This window comes from Dendrobates tinctorius, unplaced genomic scaffold, assembly GCF_039654945.1.
Source record: "Dendrobates tinctorius isolate UK_male_01 unplaced genomic scaffold, ASM3965494v1 ptg000097l, whole genome shotgun sequence".
Taxonomy (NCBI): domain Eukaryota; kingdom Metazoa; phylum Chordata; class Amphibia; order Anura; family Dendrobatidae; genus Dendrobates; species Dendrobates tinctorius.
In genome coordinates, this window is record NW_027361765.1 from 21,746,195 (window position 1) to 21,773,545 (window position 27,351).

At 38.9% G+C, this 27,351-nt stretch overlaps 1 protein-coding gene across 2 annotated transcripts in view; it reads right to left on the minus strand.

Moving 5' to 3' along the window:
• Window positions 1-3,089: 3,089 nt before the first annotated feature.
• CHRNA7 (cholinergic receptor nicotinic alpha 7 subunit) overlaps window positions 3,090-27,351 on the minus strand; it is a 547,224-nt gene continuing 522,962 nt past the window's right edge. For both annotated transcript variants that reach the window (XM_073586951.1, XM_073586952.1), the window contains one exon: window positions 3,090-7,861. In XM_073586951.1, the coding sequence (XP_073443052.1) occupies window positions 7,337-7,861 (525 nt within the window). In that variant the 3' untranslated portion in view covers window positions 3,090-7,336. The remainder of the gene's footprint in view (window positions 7,862-27,351) is intronic.

Consider the following 27,351-nt stretch of genomic DNA (forward strand, 5'->3'; position numbering starts at 1 on the left):
GGTGGCTCATAATGACACTAGTTATCTAAATGACACATGATAAGTTGGTAACACTCTGTATCATTCTTTATCTCTACAATGAGGTTAAATAGGACTTCTAACAATACTTTAAAGTAAAAACACACAAAAAGTATTTTGATGTTTACACTGTGGTTATCCTAAAATAAAATATTATATAAGCAATTTGTATAGATGTCTCTGTAATTTTATTTGCATTGAAAGTTACATATGCAGTAATAAGATTTACATAAAGAAAAAATATGTGATGTCACGTGAACATTTATAAACAAAGTTTGTTCAAAACAGGCCATTGTTTTGTCTGCACGGAAAGTGTTGATAACAGGTCACAGCCACACTGTACAATGGACAACACTAAATATTCATGTAAAATAGCTCAAGAATTACTGCTTTGTTATTAAAAAAAATCTTAAAAAATAACATTTTATTTTATTCAAAACTATTGCTTAAGCGATTTTTGGCAATACAGTTTAAAACTATTGGAAGGTCACTTACATCGGGAGACACATAGCTAAGTTATGTACAATAACATTCTGCAACCCAATATTACATTTATATTGCATTTTCATCAATGCAAAATCATAAGATATGCATCTTCTTAAAGTGATTGTCCACTCCTTAGATAATAAAATATCCTTTGGATAGATAATCAATATCATATCATAGTGGGAGTTTGATACCTGGCACTCAACTGTTCAACAGTTTGCATCGCTGTCCTGATGTGAATAGTGCAGGAAGCTCTGCTGCTTTGGCTCCAGACCTTTTAGGCTGAGACGCTGAGGCATTGCAATTGGCTGATTGGTGGGGGATCTGTTTGACAAATCTCCACTCTGATATGGATGACGGACAGTATCCTAAGGGTAGGCCATCAATATCTAAGTAAGGGGCAACCCCTTTGATGGGAACCTGACAGCTTTTTTATGCTACTTGATCCACTGGTAGCATGTATGAGGCGCTAACTATATAAATTCATTCATGCATGTTTGACATACTTTAAAAGTCACAGGGGACCAATCCACATGGATGACTAGTCGGACAGGTAAGTCACCAGTGGCTCCTGTTCATCTGCTGCCTGTGACTGACAGGTCTTTACAGGCTGAGACTTGTCAGTTTAGGGGAAATGTTGAAATGCAGTCATGGTCCCACCAGTCTGACTAGTCTCCTATCCAGCTTGGTCCCTGGCTGACATTTAAAGCAAGTTTTTCTCTGAGGCCATGTGCACACATTGCGGATTCTGCTGCGGATCCACAGCATTATTGGCTCTGCGGAACCGCAGCATATTTAGCTGTGTTGTACAGTACCATTGTTTTCAATGGTAAAATGAAAAACGCTGTGCACATGCTGCGGATTTTTCCGCGCGGATTTGCTGCGGGTTCAACTCCACAGCATGTCAATTCTTTGTGCAGAATCTGCAGCGATTTCACACCTTCTCCATTGTAGAGGTGTGACACCGCAGACTATTCTGCAGGTAAACCGCAGGTCTTTTGACCTGCGGATTTACCTGTGGATTTTTCCATATCCGCGTGGAAAAATCCGCAGCACCTTTCACTACGTGTGCGCATAGCCTGAAACACAGTAGCTTTTAACAGTGTAACATACCTTGCTGATATCATACACACAGTGGCTGATATGTACTATTCATAGATCAGACATCATGCAACAGCTGTTAGGTTCCCTTTAAGATTATACCCGAGTTCATCATCACTGAATTGTCAATGACACCATACATTGTCAGACATGATTCTGAAATGCCATATGCAACGACCTTCGTACACACTCACACTGCAGTTTTAAAATCTTGTAAAAACATCATGGATCTCAAGTGTTTTTCTTAGTGTTTTCTACAACTCATTTGGGGGCATTTTTTATTTTGTTACATATGTAACACAAAGTTTTTTAGCCATTTTCAAGTTCTAAGAAGACTATGCTAAGAAAGACTCCAAAAATGACACATCCAGAGTACACTACATTTTGAAAATGATGCTATTAACCCAAAAAACTCACCATCAATCAAAATTTTTATTCTGTGTAGTGAATGTTACATTTAATTTGTTGTTTATGGCTCTGCTATTCACTTTTATGATGCGGAACTCTGTCAATCTCAATTAAGGCGTAAGAGAAATATATAGATTATAGATTTCTGAGTTATGATTAGTTTTGCAAATATATTGCTTTAGAAACATTGAAAATGTAGAATGGAAGGTAAGTAAAAAAAAAGCAATGTATTAATCATATACCTGACCCTCAGTTTTGAAGACTCTGAGTAACTAAACTTTAGTAAATGTTCATGTTTTTAGGCCCCTAAATTCCGGCAAATCAGTTTGGGTTTAGGTTCTGAGCACCCCGCTGTTCGCTCAAAAGACTGCTCAGAAGTTCCTGCCTTTGCATTAATTCCATAAACCGCTCTGTTCTCTAAGATTAACTATTAAATTGTTATACCACTGTGTGAGCATGCAAAGATTTTCTTTTGAATCTGTGTTCCCTATTTGAGACTGCTCAGGTAGCATCTGTGTTATTCTGCCTCTTCAATTGCGTCTATGAACAATTGGTGAGGGTCTCCGAAAAGTTAGTGTAGTGTAGGTAATTTTTAAGAGAAATTTGTCAGCCCAACCTGAAATTATAAATTAAGCACACAGCCTTTTAGAGGCTTTAGTCACTATAAGAAAAATATGCAACTTGATGAGGGGGCGTTATGGAGTCAAATGATACTGATTCATGAAGACGTGCAGGCCTCTTAATGAATCAGGAACAACTGATAAGTCTTCACCCCAATTCATCAAAGTTTTCAAATTATGGCTTAAAAAGCTTTGAAAATTCACAAAATTCTTGTACAATGTTTGACTGCTTGAAAATTTTGCAACTTTCGACATTTTCACATGGGTGGAGCTGAGGCGGGATGGGTGTGTGATCAGGAGTGGTGACCCCCCCACTCATCAAATTCATGATGAGTGATGACATTCCATACATCAAAAATTTTACTCCAGTCTCTGACTAGAGATAGATGTTCATAGCTGGTTCATTAAGATGTGTGTGCCTCTAAATGAATCACGCACCTTACTCTCCACCCCATCCACATGTAAAATAATAATAATCTTTATTTTTAGATAGCGCTAACATATTCTGCAGCGCTTTGCAGTTTGCACACATTATTATCGCTCTACCCGATGGGCTCACAATCTAAATTCTTTGGAATATGGGAGGAAACTTGAAAACACAGAGGAAACCCACGCAAACATGGGGAGAACATACAAACGCCTTGCAGATGTTGCCCTCGGTGAGATTCGAACCCAGGACTCCAGCACTGCAAGGCTGCAGTGCTATCCACCGAGCCACCGTGCTGCCCCCACTAAAATACAGATGTTGATGAACTCGGACTTTTGCTTCCAGTTTTTTTCTAATGGTTACTTTTGTTTTTCCTTCAACAGCAATGAGCATGCTCAAGAACATGAATGCATGTCCAGAAATACACATTTTACTCTGTTCTGTGCTAGATGAGATAAAAATCAATCCCTTCAAATTTTTTATCTTCTTAATATATTGCAAATATCATATAATATAGCACTGTGTACTTATAATTGTTCATTTTACCCCTCTACAAAATAATCTTGATGTAGTCACCACTAGAGTTGAGCGACTTTGGTCGGATCGGGATTCATGAAACAAAATTTGAGTCGGATGAAACTGGTCCGACTAGGGCAAAAAAAAGTCAGAGTTTCGTCTGAAACCCGACCCCAATGCAAGTCAATGGGGAATAAAAGTCGGCATTGAGTGGATGAATGCCATCGACCTCTCATGGCGGCACCCTGGATTGTTTCAGCGGCCTCTTAGCGCTGCAGCCCCTTGCAGATACTGCTCCAGACAGCGCAGCCTCTCTCTCCCTAAGGCCTGCTTCAACCAGTCACATTGTATCCAGCCCCTTTGATAGACTCGAGCTCCAGTCATTACAAAATAAACAGGATTTCATTCCTGCCTTAGGATATCTTTTACCCTACTGTATCTCTTACAGTCTACTCTAAAGAAACAAAAAGACCTTTCTGATGAAGGTCCGTTGTTGGACCGAAAACGTTCACATGATATGAGTCTATTTTTGTCTGGATGCACAATAAAGAAAAAATTGCTTCTCCGATTTTGAGTGCCAAGTAATTTTGTATATGTCTATGGGTTGGAAACCTTACTTGAGCACCAATTCTCCTCTGTTTTTCTCTGGAGTGCCGTGTTTTTTTGTTTACTGTAAAAATGGGTAGTAGTCCTATCAGCTGACGTCAGTGACAGGAGGTAAACTTTTTACCTCTGATCACAGCTGCAGGCTCATGCTGTCTGTCCAGCGGTAGTGATTTTACTGCTTTTCAGAAGCTGTGTGTTACGAATCTGAGTTCTGCCATACCTATGCAGAAACCCAGGTCCTCACATTTATCTCCAGAGGCTAAGTCCTTTGTGCCAGCTTCTGAGCATGCTCACAGGACGAGCTCCTATTGGAGTTCGGGAGTCAGGTGCTCAGGTCCTGCTCTGAACCCTATTGGCTCCTATTGGAGTTCTGGAGATTTCCGGCAGGTCCCGTACGCTATAAAAAGCGCGCATGGCTGTTCCGCCATGTGCTAGTATAGTCATACTTGCTGCTGTATGTTTGTTGATGGATGCATGGTCTGGTGAATGACTCATTTGAAACCCCCATTCCTTGGTTATTACGAATGTGTGAGAGTTTGAGTTAGAGCCAGTACTAGCGCCAGCACGCCTTTGCTCCAGCGCTCAGCAGCTAGCGTCAGCTTGCGCCTGCTTGACAGCGGCGTTTCTGCAGCGGCTTAGTTATCGCCGAGCTGCAGTTGCAGCACTAGGAGTGTTCACACGTGCAATGCCATATTTTCCAGACGTCCACAGTAGGTCTAGACGAAGTTGGTGCCGTCAGCTAGGGCCACTCCTGTGACCAGATACCGCGTCTGTGTCGCTGAGCTCCTGTGACATTTAAACAGACTCAGCGTTATTGCACATGTGTATATGCTTGCAGCTCTGTGTGTGTAACAGAGCTTGCTCAGTGCACCTGGGTGAAGTCTGAACCCTGTGCACTCAACCGCCAGATACCTTTTGCCACCACCTAACAGCGGTCTTACCATCTACCGCACGGTGGACCCCGAGTGGTGAACGCACTTTATTTATCATTTTATTTAGTGCGTTCTAACACTGTGTTTGTCGCGCTGTCATGCACATGACATCACAAGAAACACCCAGTGTTCGGGGTGCTGAATCTGAATAGTAACAAAGTGATGTCAGAGTTCAGTGTCCGTGCCCTAACAGTAAGTGTTCGGTATGGACCTCGAACTTTACTGTTCGGGTTCACTCATCTATAGTCATCAGTGGAAAAGTAGGGGACAACCTCTTTAATTCTCTATTCCATTAGGTCTATGACATGATATGAAAAAAAATAGACTGGCTGAATCCTTCTAAGCTCTATGTAGAAACAGGAAGACTGACTTCAACTCCTGCCCCAGCTGCTCTGCTCCTCCCTCTTGCCAGGGACTTTTGCAGTGACTCATGACTTATACAGGGGAAATTGACCTCCTCTTTCTACATAGAGATTAGAAGGATTCAGCTAGTCTGTTTTTAATCGCTTGATGTCACTGACCTAATGGAAAAGAGAATAATTAGCTGGGTAGAAAGGCAAATTGAGCATTTGTAAGTACACAGTGCTATATAATATGATGACTGCAATATATTAAGAAGACAAAAACTTTGTATATTTATTATACAATTGTACTGTATGACAAATGTGAGGTTTAACAGGCATGGAGATGGTTTGTTTTTTTCCATAAAAGAATGTAAATATAGCAGACAAAATTTCTAAGGGGATCCCTATAGTTCAGTGGGCATACAGTAACTATAGCAACCAGAATGAAAACATTTTACATCTTCATCTACTGTTAACTAAAAAACAGATATAAGGTTTATAGCAAAGTGAATTCATTTTCTATTTCATTATTGCCAAAATAAATTATAAGAATGCTGAAACCCTTAGTTAAATCACTTTCTTAGATGTGTTCCAATGCATATGCAATTTTAAAATGGCCAGTAAATAATATTATGTCACCATGATGTTCCAAAATTTTCATCTTCAATATAGAAGTAATCATTTATAAAGGACACATTTTCAGGTGGCTGATTAGTTACACAGATTTTATCAACTGAAAAATAATTTCAATACCTGTGAATAGGGTTTGCAAAGATTTTGCTATCCCATCTGAGACCAGCATAATAAAAGGGCAGATAACCTAATTCCAGTGCTTTATCACTTATTGGGCTGCTTGCTGTCACTTTGATAAAATCACTGTTTTATCTGCAGCAGATCTAACAGTTCTCTGATTGCTGAGCTCCATGTAACCCCGCCCACGCCACTGATTGGCAGCTTTCTATGTACACTCTGCAGAGACAGAAAGCTGCCAATCAGTGGTGGGGGCGGGATTATACAGAGATCAGGAATATGGAGGACTATATGACAGAAAGTTTACTTATCCGCTTGCCATAGTCCCTTTCTGGTAAAAGTTAATTTATCAAAATTACAGTAAGCAGCCCACATTGGAATCAGACTCTCTGTCTCTACATTCTGCTATCAGATTAGGTGTCAAAAATCTAGTTACAGATTCCTTTTAAACCACTTTCCGATATATTGAAAAGTTAAAGAAGTGTCATCAGTAAATCATTCACATGTGACTTTACCCTGTGGTGTGTTAACATAGACACAATCTCTTAGAACATTTATACTGTACAGAATGCAGGCAAATGTGTACCATCTATACACATTAAAATACACTTCACCAAAAATATATGCCTTCCTTTAGTAAATGACTTCTTTCTAAACCTATTTCTATATTTAATACAAATTCATACAAAAATAAAATCATAATCTTTATTATTGGCAAAATCAGCTGTATTTTGTAACAATATATGGTGATGGTTAAATAACTGTATATATAACACTGTGCTTGAGTAGTAGGGAAAAGAATACTGCAACTCTTGTAACTTATGTGATAAGAGTACACACTGTATATAATAATTATGTTTTCAACACTAACTTACTATGTAGTTGTCTATATATACTAGTGACAAGATGGAAAAGTCACAAACCCTGTATAGGTAATTGAATAATATTTGATTATTTTAAACAATAAAATAAATCAAAAATTAAACTTTTTGAAGTTTATGTCAATTGGCACTAACGCACAGTCATGCATGCCCCAATGAGAGCATAGTATATCCTTTTGAGCATTGATTGTATACAAAAAGGTTCAATCTGGTGAAAAACACAGCTTCAAAAGAATACAAATTGAAGTTAAGCAAAATCTTTTGACACGGCTTCCACAAAATTTGGAGCAGACATTAAAATTCCAATAGTACAAATGATGGTAAAGATAGAAAAAGCCATAAGACACAACCGGTCTACGACAGATGCTGCAAACTTCCACTCATTACATATAGATTCATCTTCATCTTGGTCTCTGAATCGATTAGCAATATATCGCAACTCTTCCAAAATCTTGCTTAAGTCATGTTCCCCTTCTGTGTGGCGTGGGTGATGGAGCAGATTTTCATCATGTGTTGGGGAACATGCCATTCTTCCACATATTACTCCAGAATCAGTTGTAGGCGTACAATGGATGCCTTCTAAACCACGAAAGCCAATATAGAGCATGTTCCCATTACTTGACTGTTGACCACTTACAGTATTAACTTCCACACTTCCCATGCTGCAACGCCGTTGCTTATTATTATGCTGGCAAACAGGTCTGACCTTATCTTCACCGGGTCTTTTCATTCTGAGGAACCATGCACACCAATTTAATAAAATGATTCTTGTCTGAGAAGCAGAAAAAAAACAATATAAAAAGGTCAGTCATTTTATGGTAACATGTTAGAAATTACCTCAGGTCTCATAACCAGGAACCGCTATGGTGTTACAAGAGATTTATATTGAAATACAACTCTATCCATGCAATTGGATGACAGCAAGAATTGATTACATTTTAAAATTTGAACAACAACATGATAAATAACCTTATGTTTACATCTTCAAAAAAGACTGTCCAGCTAAGGAAGATGTTTTTGAAAACAGCCTTGAATGTCATAAGTTTAAGAAATAAGCTACACTCCACTTATCGATTTCCCTTTCCTGTTTTGATGTTCCCGGTCCAGAACTAGTCTTTGTACTTTCTGCTCCAGCTCCAATACCATCCTGACTAGCTCCTGAGTAGCTGCAATAGTCATATGTCCATAGATGGAATGACTGGAGCAGAGACAACAGTCATACCAAGACGAGGAAATGCATTGATTGGTAAGGTTAGTATGACTTCTTTTAAAACTATTGTTTTAAAAAAAAAATTATTTATCTGGATAATTCTTACTGAAAATTTACTGACAATATTCTACCTTCAAAGTCCAATAATATTTTTTAAGAGAAGATCCTATGTTTTAAAAAACAACATTTTTTTATAAAGTAAAGGTTGAACCTTCATAACTAGTTTTCTTGTCTAGGTGGACTTGAAGAAGACCTTTCTCCAGTTTTAACATGTTGTAATGGCCACTAGAAATGAGCAGATTGCTTAGTGCAATCCAAGTCCACAATCCTGGTCAGTGTTCTCTGGCTCTGGACAGGAGCTGCACAAATTTCCTATTTTACTTGGTTCCCCATCTGGCATGATGTTATCTGTATGAAATGCACTGCACAGGTCGTCTGGCCAACCCGGTTAATGATAAGCCGAGAATGGGATCATAAAGGGTAAGAAAATCTGCGCAGTTCCTATATGTGACGGTGTGTGTGATAGACCGTGCAGGGACAGCAGACCGGTGAGCAATCAAATAAACTTTATTGTGTCACTTAACATTGACCTAATCGCTTAGAGTCTGCAATCAGCCATAACATAAGGAACAAAATGATACTCCGACACTAACAAAATTAAAACAATGGTCTTAGATTAGCTTCCCAAAGCAGCACGGTAAGCAAGACAATGCAATACTACATGGCAGATGATCATTAGTCTCTAATAGTTCAATTAATGGCACCGGGATCTGGCCTCAGCATCAGATCTTAACCCTTCCAAGACACACCAACAATAACCAGAATCAGAAATTTGTCATTTCCTTTCTAGCTTTCTCTTGGAATCAGCACCTTAATTTGACAGAGGTGCTCACAGCTCACCACCATAAGGATTAGTTACATTTCATTTAAAGCATAAAAGAGGGTCATTGAAGTCCTTATTCCGGCCTGCAGAATTTTGTATCAGGGAACCCTTGTGCAGAGTAAAACAAAGACACTGACCCCCCCCACTAAAGAATGCTGTTGGAGAGTCCGATTGCCTTATGGTCCATGAAGACAGACTAGGGGTGTCCATGGCAAGAAACTACTGACCTGTATCGAGGACTATTGAGTAACTGAGACTGTATAACATTTTTTAACAAAGTGATGGACTGCACTCAGAAATCTTCATCCATAGCCACATTACTCATGCCATTGCTAAGATAGATCATCTTATTATTCAGCTTTAATGTCTCTTTATTTCTCAACTCACAGGCTAAGATGTTGCTTGCAGAGAATACTAACATTTTAGCAAAGGATAAGTATGGAGATATGTGCAGTTTTTCAATACACAAGCTAGAAATCAGCATGTGGAAAAAGTAGTTTCAAAGAGGGTAGAGAACAATTGCATGCTTTGCCCCTGCCTGGGATGGTCAATAGTAGAAGATGGTAGCTGAAACTCCTAATATTTGTGGTGAGGTATATAATTTTATGCAATAATGATAGTTTCAGTTGTATGAGGTTTTAATTTTTAACGAAAGCCATCCTAAGCATTTTTCATTGTTTGTACCATGTAGCACAGACATCAAACATAATCACTTAGCTGCCTTGATAGCATACAGAACTGGATTTTTTAACCTACTTGTTCATGATTTGTATTCATCCTTTAAATTATTTACATTGTGTGAATGCACAAAGATTTTTTATTTAAATCAGTTAACGTTATCTTGTGCGCAAAATTTGACTATACAGTTATGTTACACTGGTAAGATAGTGTACAGTGTCTGCCTGCAGTGTGCATCTAAAGGTACATTACAAAGGATTTCCCAATGGAAATATCAGCATCCATTATCTATAGATAATCATTACTTGAACTTGTTCTAGAAATCTTCTGCCATATATATTGAATGGATACCTGTGGCAGAAACCATATACCATCCACCTATACAACAAGCTCCCTTGCTTTCAAAAAATGCATTTTTTACTGGATTCCTTTGCATGTAATCATGCAGTCTGCAATTCACAACAATGTTGTAAAGATGACCCCAGGAACCAGAAGACAAAATGAAGACTAATTCATCTATTGCAGATTCCACATCAGCATTTAGACTTAAGCCCCCATTACACACTGCGATATCACTAGCAATATCGCTGTAAAGTCACCGATTTTGTGATGTAGCAGCGATATTGCTTGCGATATCGCTACATGTGATACTTACCTCCGACCGTCTCCCCCGCTGATTATCGCTGGTCACGCGAGAAGGTCCAGGATCATTTCTTGTCAGGCGCTTCCTGCTGGGCTTCCTATGGTGCCGACGAGCGACGCGTGGACGCGGGCGAGAGGACGTCAGGATCGCCGCGTCTGACAGGTAAATAGCGACCCCCGACCCCAGAGATGTCGCTGGTGAGATCTGCCTGTGTGGCAGCTCACTAGCGACCACTTAGCGATGCACCAGCGATCCATATCGTGGTCGGGATCGCTGGTGCATCGCTAAGTGTAACGGTACCCTTAGACTATTCTGTTTTGTATTAGGAATAAAATTACAAAATTCAAGCCAGGAGTGAATCTGACACATGATGAACACTATAGATGCCAGACAAACCTTCTAAAACTACAACAGAACCTCCTCATGAGTTACATATATTAACACATGTATGAACCAAGGACATAATCTCCCGTATTGTGCTCCAATGAAAGCAGATAACCTCTCTACAACTACTAGGACTACTAAGATGATAATTTTAAAAAGTACAGGTGTTAAATCAAAATAATGATCAGAATCACAGCCATATGCAAAAGAATTTGTCAATTATAGATATGTGAATAATAGCACTTCCGTCTCACTGAATAGAATCTGATTGTTAAACATAGTGACACATTGGACAAAAGGAGCAATGTTCTTCTTTACAGAACAGCCATAATTTAGAACCTGTAGTAGCTCTTCAGCACAAATTGCTCATTTCAGTTTGGTCCCAGTTAAGGTTTTGTGTCTATACCTGAATAATACCCAATTATGCTTTTGCATCATTGTAAAAAGTAAATGCACAAACATACTAAAGATTTTTAGGGTATATTAGAAACTTTATAGTTCCTTCAAAATAAAGTTGCAGCTTGCTTAAAGGGTCACAGAATGATCACACTGTGTCTAGTTCACAGAATATATACTACAGCCACATGAACAAGTAATGAACGATGGGTCCACGAAGACTGGGCTCCAGCACCCATGGAAAATGTTAAAAGTAAAACATAACTTTTACTGCGCAATTAAAAACATTTTGAGAGAAAGCAAAAAAATTAAAAAAAGATTAAGAATTCATACGCTTACGTGTTCCTAATTAGCAACCCTTATTCACAGCTATGAATAAGGGTTAGTACCATGACTAAGGCTATACGCTGGAAAGCGTAGGTCCATCAGGTCTCTAGTTTTGCTGTTACTTTTGTTTCCACTATTTAGTGTTTTAACTTATGAAAAAATAGATATACTCACCTCATTGTCACTGGAGGACCTATTGTTTTTATGAATTCATTAAGAGGAGGACGCCCATTAATGATTTTGGCGCATGTTATCAGTGGTATGTATCTCCGTATGTCTCACTAGAAATGTTACCACAGTATAGGACTGGAGTTCTTAGAATTGGGACCTTAGAGTTAAAAGGTACTTTATTATTGGTGACCTAACCATAAGGGAGAGCTTGCGGTATCATTCTCAGAAACGCTGCAATGTACAGAGTTGTGCAGCTTCGGGTGTGAATTCATTCATTCAGGTTATGGGTCAGTGGGTGGGTTGATTGATCAGATCCCCACTGATCTGAAATAGATGGCCTCTTCTAAGGATAGGTCAATGGGTTAAAGAAATGTACACCTGATAAGTGAATATCCAACTTATAAATCAAAATATCCAGACCTAATTTAGTCAAAAGCCATATATTGACCAGAAAAGAGGCCTTGCATGAGTTTGACTTTCTGCATATATTAATTTATGGGTGCATCAGAAACATCTGAAGTTGATCATTTCAATGTTTATGGTGGAAAAACTCATTTCACTGCTCTGTTTTGAAGGTTCCCTGAAAAGCAATATCTCATAATATTTCACTTTGGTTTAAGAGAAAACCTTTATGGATGTGAAAAGATTTTCACCTTCTATGTGACACTGTGATAAACTCCAGCAGAATAATGGAGGTTATGATGTAATAATGGCAATTTGACTAATTTCATCAAATGTCACCTACTACTCAGTCTACGGAAGCATAAATAGCAAATAATAGTATTTCATCCTCTTCCTTTACTTTCAAATGCAAAAAGTTACACAAGTAAAGATATTACAGCATGACCTATTAAATACACAGAGGTTTGGAAAATACCCCTACTATTTTTCATTTGAACTCTCAATTTTTCTGTCTTTGGGAAACTCCCCAATATCAATCATCACATCTAATTAGTTAATAAGAAAGAATGAGTGTTTCTGTAGTTTTATTTTGTTATTTAGGATTTAGTGTGCAACCAAAAAGACTAAAGAGTAATAGCCATGCTGCGAAAGTGATTGGAATAATCCAAATTATAAGATTAAATTACTTGTTTTAACATTAAAATGATAATTGATCATTCTATTAATCAAAGCGACAGCAATTCACAAGAAATTGGCATGCGTTTGCTTTAATTTGAGAATCTATTGTTTCAGTGAATTTGATGAACAGTTTCAAATATTCAATTAAAATAAATAAATTGCCTATGGGCTTCACACAATTCGATGCCTGTTGCATAGACAAACAATATAACAAAAAATTACTAAGGGCCTTAGATGCTAATGATAAGTTATCATTTCACTTAGGGCTCATTCAGACATCCTAAGGAGACTATTGAAGCATGTAAAAAGTTAAAAAAGACAGTTTTAAAATATTTAAAAAATAAAAAAATATAAAAATTCAAATCACCCACCTTTTGCTCCATTTAAAATAAAACAATTATAAAAAATGAAAAAGACATATATTTGATATTGCCACGTTCAAAATGGCCCGATCTATCAAGATATAAAAATCATTAATCCGATCGGTAAACGGCGTAACGAGAAAAAAAATCAAAACACCAGAATTATGTTTTTTTGAACGCTGCAGCACTGCAATAAAATACAATAACAGTTGATCGAAACATTGTATGCATCCCAAAATTACTGTCAATAAAAATGTCAGCATGGAGCGCCAAAAATAAAGCCTCAACCAGCCCTACGTTCCAAAAAATGGAAATGCTACAAGTCTCAGAAATTGGTGCCATTTTTTTTTTTACAAACTTTGGATTTTTTTCACCACTTAAATTAAAAAGAACCTAGATATATTTGGTATCTACGAACTCGTACTGACCTGGAGAATCATAATGGCAGGTTTTAGCATTTAATGAGCATAGTAAAAGAAAAAAAACAATTGTGGAACTTTTTTGCAGTGCACTTAGAATTTTTTTACCGTTTTCCAGTACACGATATGGTAAAAGCAATGACGTCATTCAAAAGCAAACTCATCCTACAAAAATCAAGCCCTCATATGGCCATATTGACAGAAGAAAAAAAATTATGGCTCTGGGAAGATGGAGAGTAAAAACGAAGAGGCAAAAATGGAAATGCCCCTGGTCCTTACGGGATTAAGTATTCTGCAATTGAATGCAAACCTGTCATTTTCTACAGTTTATGCTGCAGGAATCCCATGAAAGAATAACTGCTTTTGGTGCATATACTTGTCTACAATGCCCAGAAATGATACCGATGTTCATCTTATGCACTGTAATTTACTATCTGTGTAGCAGTTCTCAGTACAGGGAACATAACATATCATAAATGTAACTATCCAAGTGATTAGCATGGTTCCCATAAACATCACAGATCATGAACTGATAGAATGTAGAGAAGAGCAAATTGATCCTCGGAGGATCAACTTTGAGTCCAATTTCCTGAAATTTACAGATCCCCTTGAATTCAAGCACTCTGCAATTGACAACGATCAGACAAAAAAAACTGCTTAGTGTCATTCAAAATACTGTTGAACATTAAGAAAGTAGGTTAACGGCATGAGATGCGGCCAGGTGGGCTTCTTTGAGAAAAGCCTGAAGCTATCATATCATATAGTCTAGTGCAGCCAATCAAGGGAGCTATCACATATTTGTGGGGTTGACAATCCAAATACAACGGCCTGTTCCAGGTGATTGCATTTGGATGTGAATCCTTCTAGCTTTTCTTGACCCATACTATTGTGTAAAGGCACATGGCTATTAGTGATGAGCGAGTATACTTGTTACTCTGGTTTTTCTGAGCATGCTCAGGTGTCTTCCGAGTATTTTGGCGTGCTCAGAGATTTAGTTTTCGTCGTCTCATCTGCATAATTTGCAACTTGTAGACAGGCTGAATACATGTGGGAATTCCCTAACAAACAGACATTCCACACATGCATTCGAGCTGTCTAGCAGTCACAAATTATGCAGATGAGACGACGAAAACTAAATCTCCAAGCACGCCAAAATACTCAGAGGATACCCGAGCATGCTTGGAAAAACCCAAGCAACGAGTATACTCGCTCATCACTAATGGCTATGAATTTTTTTTTTTAAATTTTGTTAGCAAAGGTCATATTTTAGTATTTGAATACCCAACGACTATACTGCATGCTGTTGCCACATTTTCATTTCCGGTCATGAACCTACTTTACAACATAGCATTTTAGGTTTACGGAAATTTAGTTGCATTTATGAAGGGAAATTAGTTGAAATTAAAAAAAAGAATGTAATCTAAGGTTAAGATTCTGCAACTGTTTTTCTAGTTACATTTAGCAATCATAGTTGCTGCAACAATACTGCGGGTTGTTGTTGTAAATTTCTTTCCAAGCATATACCTATGAAGCTACCTTATTTTTAAGGTTAAGCAATTTTTGTTAAGGAGGGGAAAATTTAAAACAAAATACTGTATAACTATACTCTACCCAAAAATACTTGAAAAAAATATGCAGTGATACATGTTTTACTTTTTAAATGTAAAAGAAAATATGTCACTCACCAAGCTACGTGGAAAAAATTGTATTTGTGTGTATGACTGAATGATGTCCATTACATGTCCAATTACACTTAGGCCGGGGTCACACTGGCGAGGAATACGGCCAAGTGAGAGGCGCTAAAAGCACCCATTAGACACGGACCAATGATTCTCTATGGGGTCACTCGCACCAGCCGTATATTTCTCATCTGTATTCTACGGTCCGTGCCAATCGCAGCATGCTGCGATTGTCAGCGTACTACGGCCGTAGTACGCCAATGCAAGTCTATGGGTGCGCAAAAAATACGGATTACACACGGACCACACATGTGACTTGCGAGAAATACGCACCAGATGTCTTTTAGAAAAGCCGGCAATTCAGTGCGCTATACAGTAAACTCACACTGACAGGTTTAATAAAGAAACGAAAGAATAGATATAGACACATAGAATGCATATATATATATATATATATATATATATATATATGCATTCTATGTGTCTATATCTATTCTTTGGTTTCTGTTATAAACCCTGTCATAGGGCTCCATTATATGTCCATTTTGCAAGCCTGCGAGAAAATCTCGCCATACGGATACCATACGGATTGCATACAGATGCTTACATGCGCAAAATACGCGACAACACCTTGATTATGGATGACATACGGAGCACTATTTAGGGGTCTGTCATCCGTATTACACATGTAAAATACTGACCGTATTTTGCGTCGGTTAGTGTGACCCCGGCCTTGCTCTAGCTTATATATTCGATATGTGTCCTATTCACATGGAAAACAACACCATTGTAGTTAGTTTCTAAGCCCCAGATGATTTTCCGTCAATTTGAGAAAATGGAGAGCAGTGCTGAACACTTTTTCCATTGTCTGAAATTTTTACGTTTTGCATGCCCTTCTGATTATTCCAGTTCTGCAGTGTAGCATCACGCATCTAAATTTTGTTCTGTTGCAGCATTTTTAGATGGTACTTCTACCTCACGGCATTTATTTTTTGTGGTCCTTTATGGCCAGGAGGTTTTCATGTGCTTTAATCCAAAATGTGCAAACAAATTATTATAGCAAATTGAGACATTTAACTGTGCAGGTTTTGCTACACCACACCTGGTTAAATTGGAGAGACACACCCTCCATACTGATATAATGAGATATCTGTTTTTGAATTATCTTTCATGTGAATTCTACCTAGCCTTTCTGGTTTATTTCATATTGTTTCTGAAAGTCAAAAGGTCAAAACATTGTCACCCTTTTGCTCATGAATGTAAAGACATCCCACCACATCAAGTTGACCCTATTTGTTGCGATCCTAACCTGTAGTATTAAAACCTTATCATATGTCAAATGGTGTATATGTGAATAAGGGCTGAACAGGATGTTTAACAGGATAATCCACATGTCTTATCTTTCATTGCTCAGTGTTTTTAAGGATAGGCAGTCATACTGCTAGCAGAATTGCTGTTGCATGCCTTATACTGCCAGACATCTCCTTGCCTACCATTCTTAATTCTCTACCATGCGGCTTCTGTCACTTCAGAGCCATGCCAGCCACAAATTTCCTGGCTGTCCACTGTGCTTTTAAGTGCTAGACTGTACTGATGATGGAAAACACCCACTCTTCCAAAGTGGGGATAATTTTTGGGAAGGTTTGCTGACAAGCCATTGCTTCTTCACTTTGAAAACAGTAACCTGTTCTTGCTCTCGAAAAAAAAAAAAGAGAAATCATTTTTGGGCAGATTGATTAAAACTTTTGCAATTGTTTAATCTTTTTGTGAATAGCAGACCTGTTGTGGATCTCAAAAAGAGATATTTTTTTCAATCCTGAGAAGCATTACTTCACATTCAAAACAGTACACCTGTTTTACTCCCCTAAATACTGTAAAGGATCATTTTTAGACAGCTTGTAAAAAAGTAAAACTACTTAATTTAGCAAAGAACAAAGCAAGTCTTAATATACTACCCCAACTGGATTTAATTTTTCCCACACCATAGGAAAAAGTCATAGCGTCTTCTGATTGCACCACATACAGTGTGTATGGTTACATAAGCTGGCGGTTACCATTGTTTACTATCTGTTTTCCACTAGACAGATAGGTTGAGATCACCTGGACATTAATTCGGCTTTGATTGCATTACAGAGATCAAAACAGGTTCAATTCACATGTAGGAGACCTCAGATTGTTATACACGTAATTTCTGGCTAGCTAGAGACTTTTCAGTATTGCAAGTTGCAATTTGTCACAAATTTACTTTTTCAAGTGAATTCAAATTTCAAATGATCCGTTCATCTCCAATAGCATATATTAGCCTCTGGGAAAGCAGAAAATATTTTAATACTATGCTGATTCCACAATTTCATACCATAGTCTAAAGTAAATTACCATGCTACAATATGTCAATATTTTCTATTATTTGGGGTTTACATCCTCAAGACTTCTTTTGGAAAAAATATTTAATTTTTTCAAGCCCTGGTAAACTTCATCTCCAAAGTATTAAAATTAAATAGCTCAGTTAATAAACTCATTACTTAGTAAATTAGTAACATTCATACAATAAATTTATGATTGATAAGGGAACAGCAAAACAATCAGATTCAGCACACAGAGGAGTAATATTGGAAAAGACAAATTAATGTAGTGATAGCATAATGTACTGGAGAGCAAAAATTGCAAAGTATACTCAGTGAAGTATTATCAATATAAATTTCAGACGTATTAATAATGACTTAGAGCTGTATACTTCAAATCAAGCAAAAAAAATCAAGTCATTTGAAACCAGAGTCAAAGTCATAGACAGTGTCAATAGTCTGGGAAGTTTTTGGCATGATCTTGGCTGACATAGTCCATAGATGAGTAGAAGTAGTGGAATGTTTTAACCCCTTCCCGACATGCGCCTTACATATATTGCTCTGTGGGAGCTGTATATGTGTCAATAGTGACAGCGACATCGAGGAAATCGTACAAAGGGAGTGGGCTCGTGTGTGCTCCCATCAGAACAACGCAATGCGATTGTGTTGTTCTGAGGGTCTCCATGAAGACCCTTGGCCGCAAGATGGTTGTGAGGTCCTTCAGGGAAAGTTACTTCTCAGTGCCTACTAAAAGCGGGAGCTGAGACGTCACCTTCCCTGACTGTCAGATGCTGATGCTGTGCAGAAACATTGTAGAATATCAAATCAGTGATCTGCTACTGTATAGTGATGTCCCATCCTGGGATAATGTAAAAAAGGTTAAAAAAAATCATTAGAAATTATAAAAATATTTTAAAAAAATCTCCCAACAAAGAACAAAAAAAAAGAAAATTATATTATTCCAATAAATACATTTATTTATGTAAAAAAATAAACAAAAAAGGACACATACTTTTTATCACCGCATATGGAGCAACCCCTCTATAAAGTTGTCCCACCAGTTAACCCCTTCAAAGAAGACAGTAAAAAAAAAAACCGGGGCAAAAAACAAAGCTTTATTATCATACTGCTGAACAAAATGTGCAATAAAACGTGATCAAAAAGAAAATGTAAATAAAAAGGGTACCACTGAGAACGTCATCTTGTCCCACAAAAAACGAGCTGCCATACAGCTCCATCAGCAGAAAAATAAAAAAATTATAGATCTGAGAATAAAGCACTGCAAAAATAGTTGCTATGATAGAAAAGGTGGCATGGTGGCTCAGTGGTTAGCGCTGCAACCTTGTAGCACTGAGCTCCTAGATTCAAATCCTACCAAGGACAACATCTGCAAGGAGTTTGTATGTTCTCCCCATAAATAAAAGCACCAACACATAAAAATACAATATAAATGGGGTATTGCTGTAATCGCCCTGACCTGAAGAATAAGGCGTCCTTATGAATTTTACCACTCGCAGAACAGTATAAAAGAAAAATGTCATGTGCCCAAAAATGGTACCAATAAAAATGTCAACTCATCCTGCAAAAAACAAGCCATTACATGACTTTGTTAGCTGAAATATGGAAAAATTATAGCTCTCAAAATATTGGGATGCAAAACTAATTTTTGCAATAAAAAGCGTCTTTTAGTGTGTGACAGCAGCCAAACATAAAAACCCTATATAAATCTTGTATCGCTGTAATCGTAAAGACCAGAACAATAAAGTCACCTAATCACTTATACTGCATGAGGAACGGCGCAAAAAAACCCAATTCTTCACCTGCTGTTGAATATTTCATTCTGCCTCCCAAAGATCACAGTAAGGGTGTGTGCACACGCTGCGGATTCTACTGCGGATCCGCAGGGGATTTGGCCTTGCGGATCCGCAGCAGAATTAGCTGCGGTGTACAGTACCATTATTCCCTATGGGAATTAAAAACCGCTGTGCAGACGCTGCGGAATTTTCCGCGCAGATTTTGCTGCGTTTCCAAATCTGCAGAAAGTGTTGCATGTCGATTCTTTCTGCGGATTCTGTAGCGGTTTGCCATCTCCTCCATTGTGGAGATGTTAAACCGCAGGGCAAAACCGCAGGCTAATCCACAGATAAACCGCAGGTCTTTTGACCTGCGGGTTTATCTGCGGATTTTGCAAAGTCTGCGCGGATGAATCCGCAGCAGAATCCGCAGCGTGTGCACACACTCTAATGCTCATGCGCATTTATTCTGTGCTCTGCGTGGAGCGCTTACTCCAGGGTTTCTGTGTAAATCTCTGAAATACGTGATTCAGCTGGAACTTCTGTCAGAAGATTCCCTATAGTGAGGTACAAGAAGGCACTGTGGACGATGTCTTACCTGTGATCAGGTGGGGTCCGTCTTTTTAGGCAACCATAAAAGTGGGGTCGACCACAGTTTTGGGCACTTCTGAAAAGAAGGACACCACTGAACAGAAGACAGCCAAAGTACATAGTAATTCGGCTGCATCATTATAGGTAATGATCCCTTGGGGTTTCACCTGAATCAGGTCACTGGGAGATTTAGATGGAAACCCCAAAGTAAGTGTTCAGCATAAAGCACCAGATAAATGTAATCCTAAATGTTATGTAAAATGTTGCCAATAAAAGCTTCAATTAAATCCACACAAAAAAATCAAGTCTCCACTCAGGTACATCCATGTTAACGGAAATAGGACTTAGAGGGCTGGTAGCACAAAGGCTCTGGAAAAGTGAAATGGTTCCTCACCCTGCAAAAGAAATTCAGCAAATTCTGTGTTCCCAAATTAAAATATCCCCTCTCTTCTGAACCCCAGTGTGTTTAAACCATATATAGCACCCACATGTTTTGCACCTCTGTAGCGAAGAGAGCCTGCCTTATTTACTTGTGCGTGTCTCCAGAAGCATGAGCTGGGCATAATTTACTGGTCACTACAACGTACTGATCATTACAAAGGCAGTCTGCAATTTTTAGTCTGCAACATCCATTGTTGCTTGTTTCTGGAAAACACCCATGGAGTCAAAACCATCACTACATCTGTAGATAAAATCCTAAAGGGGTGTAATTTCCAAACTGTGGTCACTTGAGGGGGAATTCTGCTTTTCTTGCACTTAGGGGCTCTGTATATGGTGTCCGCAAACTATTCTAGGAAAATCTGCTCTCCAGGAAGCAAATTGTGCTCCTTACTTAACGATTCTCTCTGTATGGCTAAGTAGCATTGTAGAGCCACATATGGGGTATTTCTACATTCAGCTGACGTTGTAGGATAATTTTTGGTACCATTTTTACCCATTTACTAGTACGAAAATGTAAAATTTGGGGCCAACACACAATTTGGTGGTAAAAATGCAAATTATTTTTTCTTCACTTCCCAATGGCATAAAATTCTGTGACAGACCTGTGCTGTTAATATGATCACTGTACAACTAGGTGAATTCATTGGGAGGTTTAGTCTGCAAAATGGGGTCACTTATGGGGGTTCTGCTGATCTGGCACCTCAGAATCTCTGCCAATGTGAAATGGCACCCTCAAACCAGTGCTCCCTTCTGAGCTTTGCACTGTGCCTCAAAAGTAGTTTTTGACCACATATGGTATATCGGTGAACTCAAGAGAAATTGCACAGCAAATTTTGGTTTCCATTTATTCCTGTTACCTTTGTGAAAATGCATAATTTTGGGCTAAAAAAACATTTTTGTGGGAAAGATGTAATTTTTTTTTAAATTTTGACGGCTCGACGTTATAAACTTCTGTAAAGCACCTTGGGTTTCAAGGTGCTCAATACACATCTGGCTAAGTTCCCTGAGGAGAGTTTCAAAATGGTATCACTTGTGTGGGTTTCTATTGTTTAGGCACATCAGGGGCTCTCTAAACGTGACATGGCTTCCGCAACTTATTCCAGCAAATTTTACATTCAAAAAGTTAAATGGCGCTCCTTTCCTTGCGAGCCCTGCCATGCACCCAAACAGTGGTTTTCCCCCACAGATAGGGTATCAGCATGCTCAGGAGAAATTGCACAACAAATTGTACAGTGCAATTTCTCTGCTACAATTATGAAAATGCAAAGTTTGGAGCTAAGGCTAGTTTCACACTTGCTTTTTTTTGCAGCGCGTTTTTCCCGCAAAAAAACGCATTGAAAAAACGCATACAAAAGCATACAACTGCTGCGTTTTTTTCAAGCATTTTTATGAGCATGCATGAAAAAAACGCAGCGTTTTTATGCGTTTGTATGCGTTTTTAGTGCGTTTTTACCGCGTTTGCGGTTTTTTCCAACATTAGGTGGCCCCTCACACTAACCCAAACCATGACTTTACTAACCCTAACCCTGACCCTAACCCTAACCCTAACCCTGACCCTAACCCTTAACAAAACCATACTTAACCCTAACCCTGACCCTAACCCTAACCCTGACCATAACCCTAACCCTAACCCTGACCCTAACCCTAACCCTAACCCTGACCCTAACCCTTAACCAAACCATACTTAACCCTAATCCTGACCCTAACCCTGACCCTAACCCTTAACAAAACCATACTTAACCCTAACCCTGACCCTAACCCTAACCCTAACCATGACCCTAACCCTTAACAAAACCATACTTAACCCTAACCCTGACCCTAACCCTAACCCTGACCATAACCCTAACCCTAACCCTGACCCTAACCCTAACCCTAACCCTAACCCTGACCCTAACCCTTAACCAAACCATACTTAACCCTAATCCTGACCCTAACCCTGACCCTAACCCTTAACAAAACCATACTTAACCCTAACCCTGACCCTAACCCTAACCCTGACCATAACCCTAACCCTAACCCTGACCCTAACCCTAACCCTAACCCTAACCCTTAACCAAACCATACTTAACCCTAACCCTGACCCTAACCCTAACCCTAACCCTAACCCTAACCCTGACCCTATCCCTAACCCTAACCCTAACCCTGACCCTAACCCTTAACAAAACCATACTTAACCCTAACCCTGACCCTAACCCTAACCCTAACCCTAACCCTGACCCTAACCCTAACCCTAACCCTAACCCTGACCCTAACCCTTAACCAAACCATACTTAACCCTAATCCTGACCCTAACCCTGACCCTAACCCTTAACAAAACCATACTTAACCCTAACCCTGACCCTAACCCTAAACCTAACCCTAACCCTAACCCTGACCATAACCCTAACCCTAACCCTAACCCTGACCCTGACCCTAACCCTTAACCAAACCATAATTAACCCTAATCCTGACCCTAACCCTGACCCTAACCCTTAACCAAACCATACTTAACCCTAACTCTGACCCAAACCCCAACCCTAACCCTGACCCTGACCCTAACCCTAAACCCCCTTAACTAACCCTAACTCTAACCCAAACCCCTAAATTCCATGGTTAAAAAAAAAAACGCATATGCAAAAAAACGCATACATGAGCATGCCAGTGCGCACATATGCGCATCCATAGGCTATAATGGCCATTTTTAGCGCAAAACGTGTGCATATGTGCGCATGCGCTTTTTTGCAGGGCCAAAAAATGCAACATGCTGCGTCTGGAAAATACAAACGCACACCCCAAAAAAACGCAGCGCATGAAAATCGCATACATGCGCTTACAAGCGCGCAGGTATGCGCACCCATGTTAAATATAGGGGAAAAAACGCATGCGCACATATGCGTTTTTTTCCAGCGCTAAAAAACACAAATGTGAAACCAGCCTAAATATCATTTTTGTGGAAAAGATGTGTTTTTTTTATTTCCTCCAGTTACCCTTATGAAAATAAAAAAAAATGAATATAAAGCAATTTTTTTGTGAAAAAAAGTTTCAAAAATTGTGCTGATGTAAAGTAGACATGTGGAAAATGTTATTTATTAACTATTTTGTGTGACATGACTCTGATTTAAGGGCATAAAAATTAAAAGTTTAAAAATTGCAAACTTTTTTTTCATTTTTGCCAAATTTCCAATTTTATCACAAATAAAAATATCCCATATCAAGCAAATTTTACCACTGTCATGAAGTACAATATGCCACAAAAAAACTTTCTCAGAATCAGTGGAATTCTTTGAACCGTTCCAGAGATATGTCCTCATAAAGTGACAGTGGTCAAAATTGAAAAAATGGCCTGGTCAGGAAGGTGAAAACAGGCTTCGGGGTGAAGGGGTTAAAGTACTTTACTTTTACTCATCTCATTTCCACACCAGCTTTCTGGAGCTTCTCTACTCAATGCCCACAGAAGAATTCTGCCAAATGTTATCCTTTTTAATTAGAGGATTTATATAACATAAAAACATATACTGTATACTGCACAGTACCCATTACAATCCAACTGACTTTGACTCCATGTTCAAATATATGCATTTTTTCATACACCAAGTGTATTTTATATTATTTGCTTACCAACCAATACATGAAAGGATATCATTGTGCATTAATTGCCTTTTTCTGCCATTTTTAATATTACACTAAAGGCCATTGATCATATTTTTTGAATATTTATTTATTGTATATTTTAGTGGTCACTAGTGTTGAGCATTCCGATACCGCAAGTATCGGGTATCGGCCGATACTTGCTGTATCGGAATTCCGATACCGACTTCCGATATTTTTTCAATATCGGAATTCGGCATCGGAATCGGAAGTTCAAAGTTGATTGACAGACTGACGTCATCATGATGCGCGGTGTGTGCGCATCATGATGCGCCGTCATTTCGGGCCTTCCGGGGGTCTTTGCCGGCCTGCCGGGGGGCTGTGCCGGCCTGCCGGGGGGCTGTGTGGACTGCCCGGGGTCTGTACCGGCCTGCCGGGGGGCTGTGCCGGCCTGCCGGTGGTCTGTGCACCCTGTGGGGGTCTGTACCGGCCTGCCGGGGGGCTGTGCCGGCCTGCCGGTGGTCTGTGCACCCTGTGGGGGTCTGTACCGGCCTGCCGGGGGGCTGTGCCGGCCTGCCGGTGGTCTGTGCACCCTGTGGGGGTCTGTACCGGCCTGCCGGGGGGCTGTGCCGGCCTGCCGGTGGTCTGTGCACCCTGTGGGGGTCTGTACCGGCCTGCCGGGGGGCTGTGCCGGCCTGCCAGGGGGCTGTGCTGATGTCCAGGGGTCTGTGCAAGCATCGTCCGATGGGACTACAAGTCCCATCGGGCGATGCCTGCTACCATGACAGTGATTGACACATTACCCAATGATGGGACAGTAGTAGTCCCATCATCCGGCTAATGTGTTAAATGTTAAAAAAAATAAAAAATAAAAAATAAAAAAAATACTACATACATACTACATGCATGCTACATACATACTACATGCTACATACATATTACATATATACTACATACATACTACATATATACTACATACATACTACATACATACTACATACATACTGCATGCTACATACATACTACATACATACTACATACATACTACATGCATGCTACATACATACTACATGCATGCTACATACATACTACATGCCACATACATACCACATACATACTACATACATACTACATACATACTACATGCTACATACATACTACATATATACTACATGCATGCTACATACATACTACATGCTACATACATACCACATACATACTACATACATGCTACATACATACTACATGCATGCTACATACATACTACATATATACTACATGCATGCTACATACATACTACATGCTACATGCATGCTACATACATACTACATACATACTACATACATGCTACATGCTACATACATACTACATATATACTACATGCATGCTACATACATACTACATATATACTACATGCATGCTACATACATACTACATGCTACATGCATGCTACATACATACTACATACATACTACATGCTACATACATACCACATACATACTACATATATACTACATGCTACATGCATGCTACATACATACTACATACATACTACATGCTACATACATACCACATACATACTACATACATACTGCATGCTACATGCATGCTACATACATACTACATACATACTACATGCTACATACATACCACATATATACTACATACATACAATACATTCATACAATACATACATAGACATACAGTACATATAACATAGAGTAACATACTTACCAATACTTGTCACATTGTTCCCCGAAGCCATTGTCTTTTCCGGAATAAATATTAACATAACAAACCACAAAAATACTCACCCACGATCCGAAGCAGTCCACGAGTGTGTCCCACGACGATCTTGGGTAGAGAACTGCAGCATCAGATGATGCTGCCGTTCTCTACGGGCTGCAGGAATCCAATGACGGAAGGTAGGTATCCTTCCGCACTGTATTCCTCCGCCACTTAAAAAAAAAAAAGTCCCTAGTCTCACTTTATGCCATTGCTGCGTGGGAAATTCCCACACAGCAATGGCATAAAGTGAGACTAGGGACTTTTTTTTTTTTTAAGTGGCGGAGGAATACAGTGCGGAAGGATACCTACCTTCCGTCATTGGATTCCTGCAGCCCGTAGAGAACGGCAGCAACAGCTGATGCTGCAGTTCTCTACCCAAGATCGTCGTGGGACACACTCGTGGACTGCTTCGGATCGTGGGTGAGTATTTTTGTGGTTTGTTATGTTAATATTTATTCCGGAAAAGACAATGGCTTCGGGGAACAATGTGACAAGTATTGGTAAGTATGTTACTCTATGTTATATGTACTGTATGTCTATGTATGTATTGTATGAATGTATTGTATGTATGTAGTATATATGTGGTATGTATGTAGCATGTAGTATGTATGTAGTATGTATGTAGCATGCATGTAGCATGCAGTATGTATGTAGTATGTATGTGGTATGTATGTAGCATGTAGTATGTATGTAGTATGTATGTAGCATGCATGTAGCATGTAGTATATATGTAGTATGTATGTGGTATGTATGTAGCATGTAGTATGTATGTAGCATGCATGTAGTATGTATGTAGCATGCATGTAGTATATATGTAGTATGTATGTAGCATGTAGTATGTAGCATGCATGTAGTATATATGTAGTATGTATGTAGCATGTAGTATGTATGTAGCATGCATGTAGTATATATGTAGTATGTATGTAGCATGTAGTATGTATGTAGCATGCATGTAGTATATATGTAGTATGTATGTAGCATGTAGTATGTATGTAGCATGCATGTAGTATGTATGTAGCATGCATGTAGTATGTATATGGTATGTTTGTAGCATGTAGTATGTATGTAGCATGCATGTAGTATATATGTGTTATGTATGTGGTATGTATGTAGCATGCATGTAGCATGCATGTAGTATGTATGCAGTATATATGTAGTATGTATGTAGCATGTAGTATGTATGTAGTATGTATGTAGCATGTAGTATGTATGTAGCATGCATGTAGTATATATGTAGTATGTAGCATGTAGTATGTATGTAGCATGCATGTAGTATATATGTAGTATGTAGCATGTAGTATGTATGTAGCATGCATGTAGTATGTATGTAGCATGTAGTATGTATGTAGCATGCATGTAGTATATATGTGTTATGTATGTAGCATGTAGCATGCATGTAGCATGCATGTAGTATGTATGTAGTATATATGTGGTATGTATATAGCATGCAGTATGTATGTAGCATGCATGTAGTATATATGTAGTATGTATGTTGCATGTAGTATTTA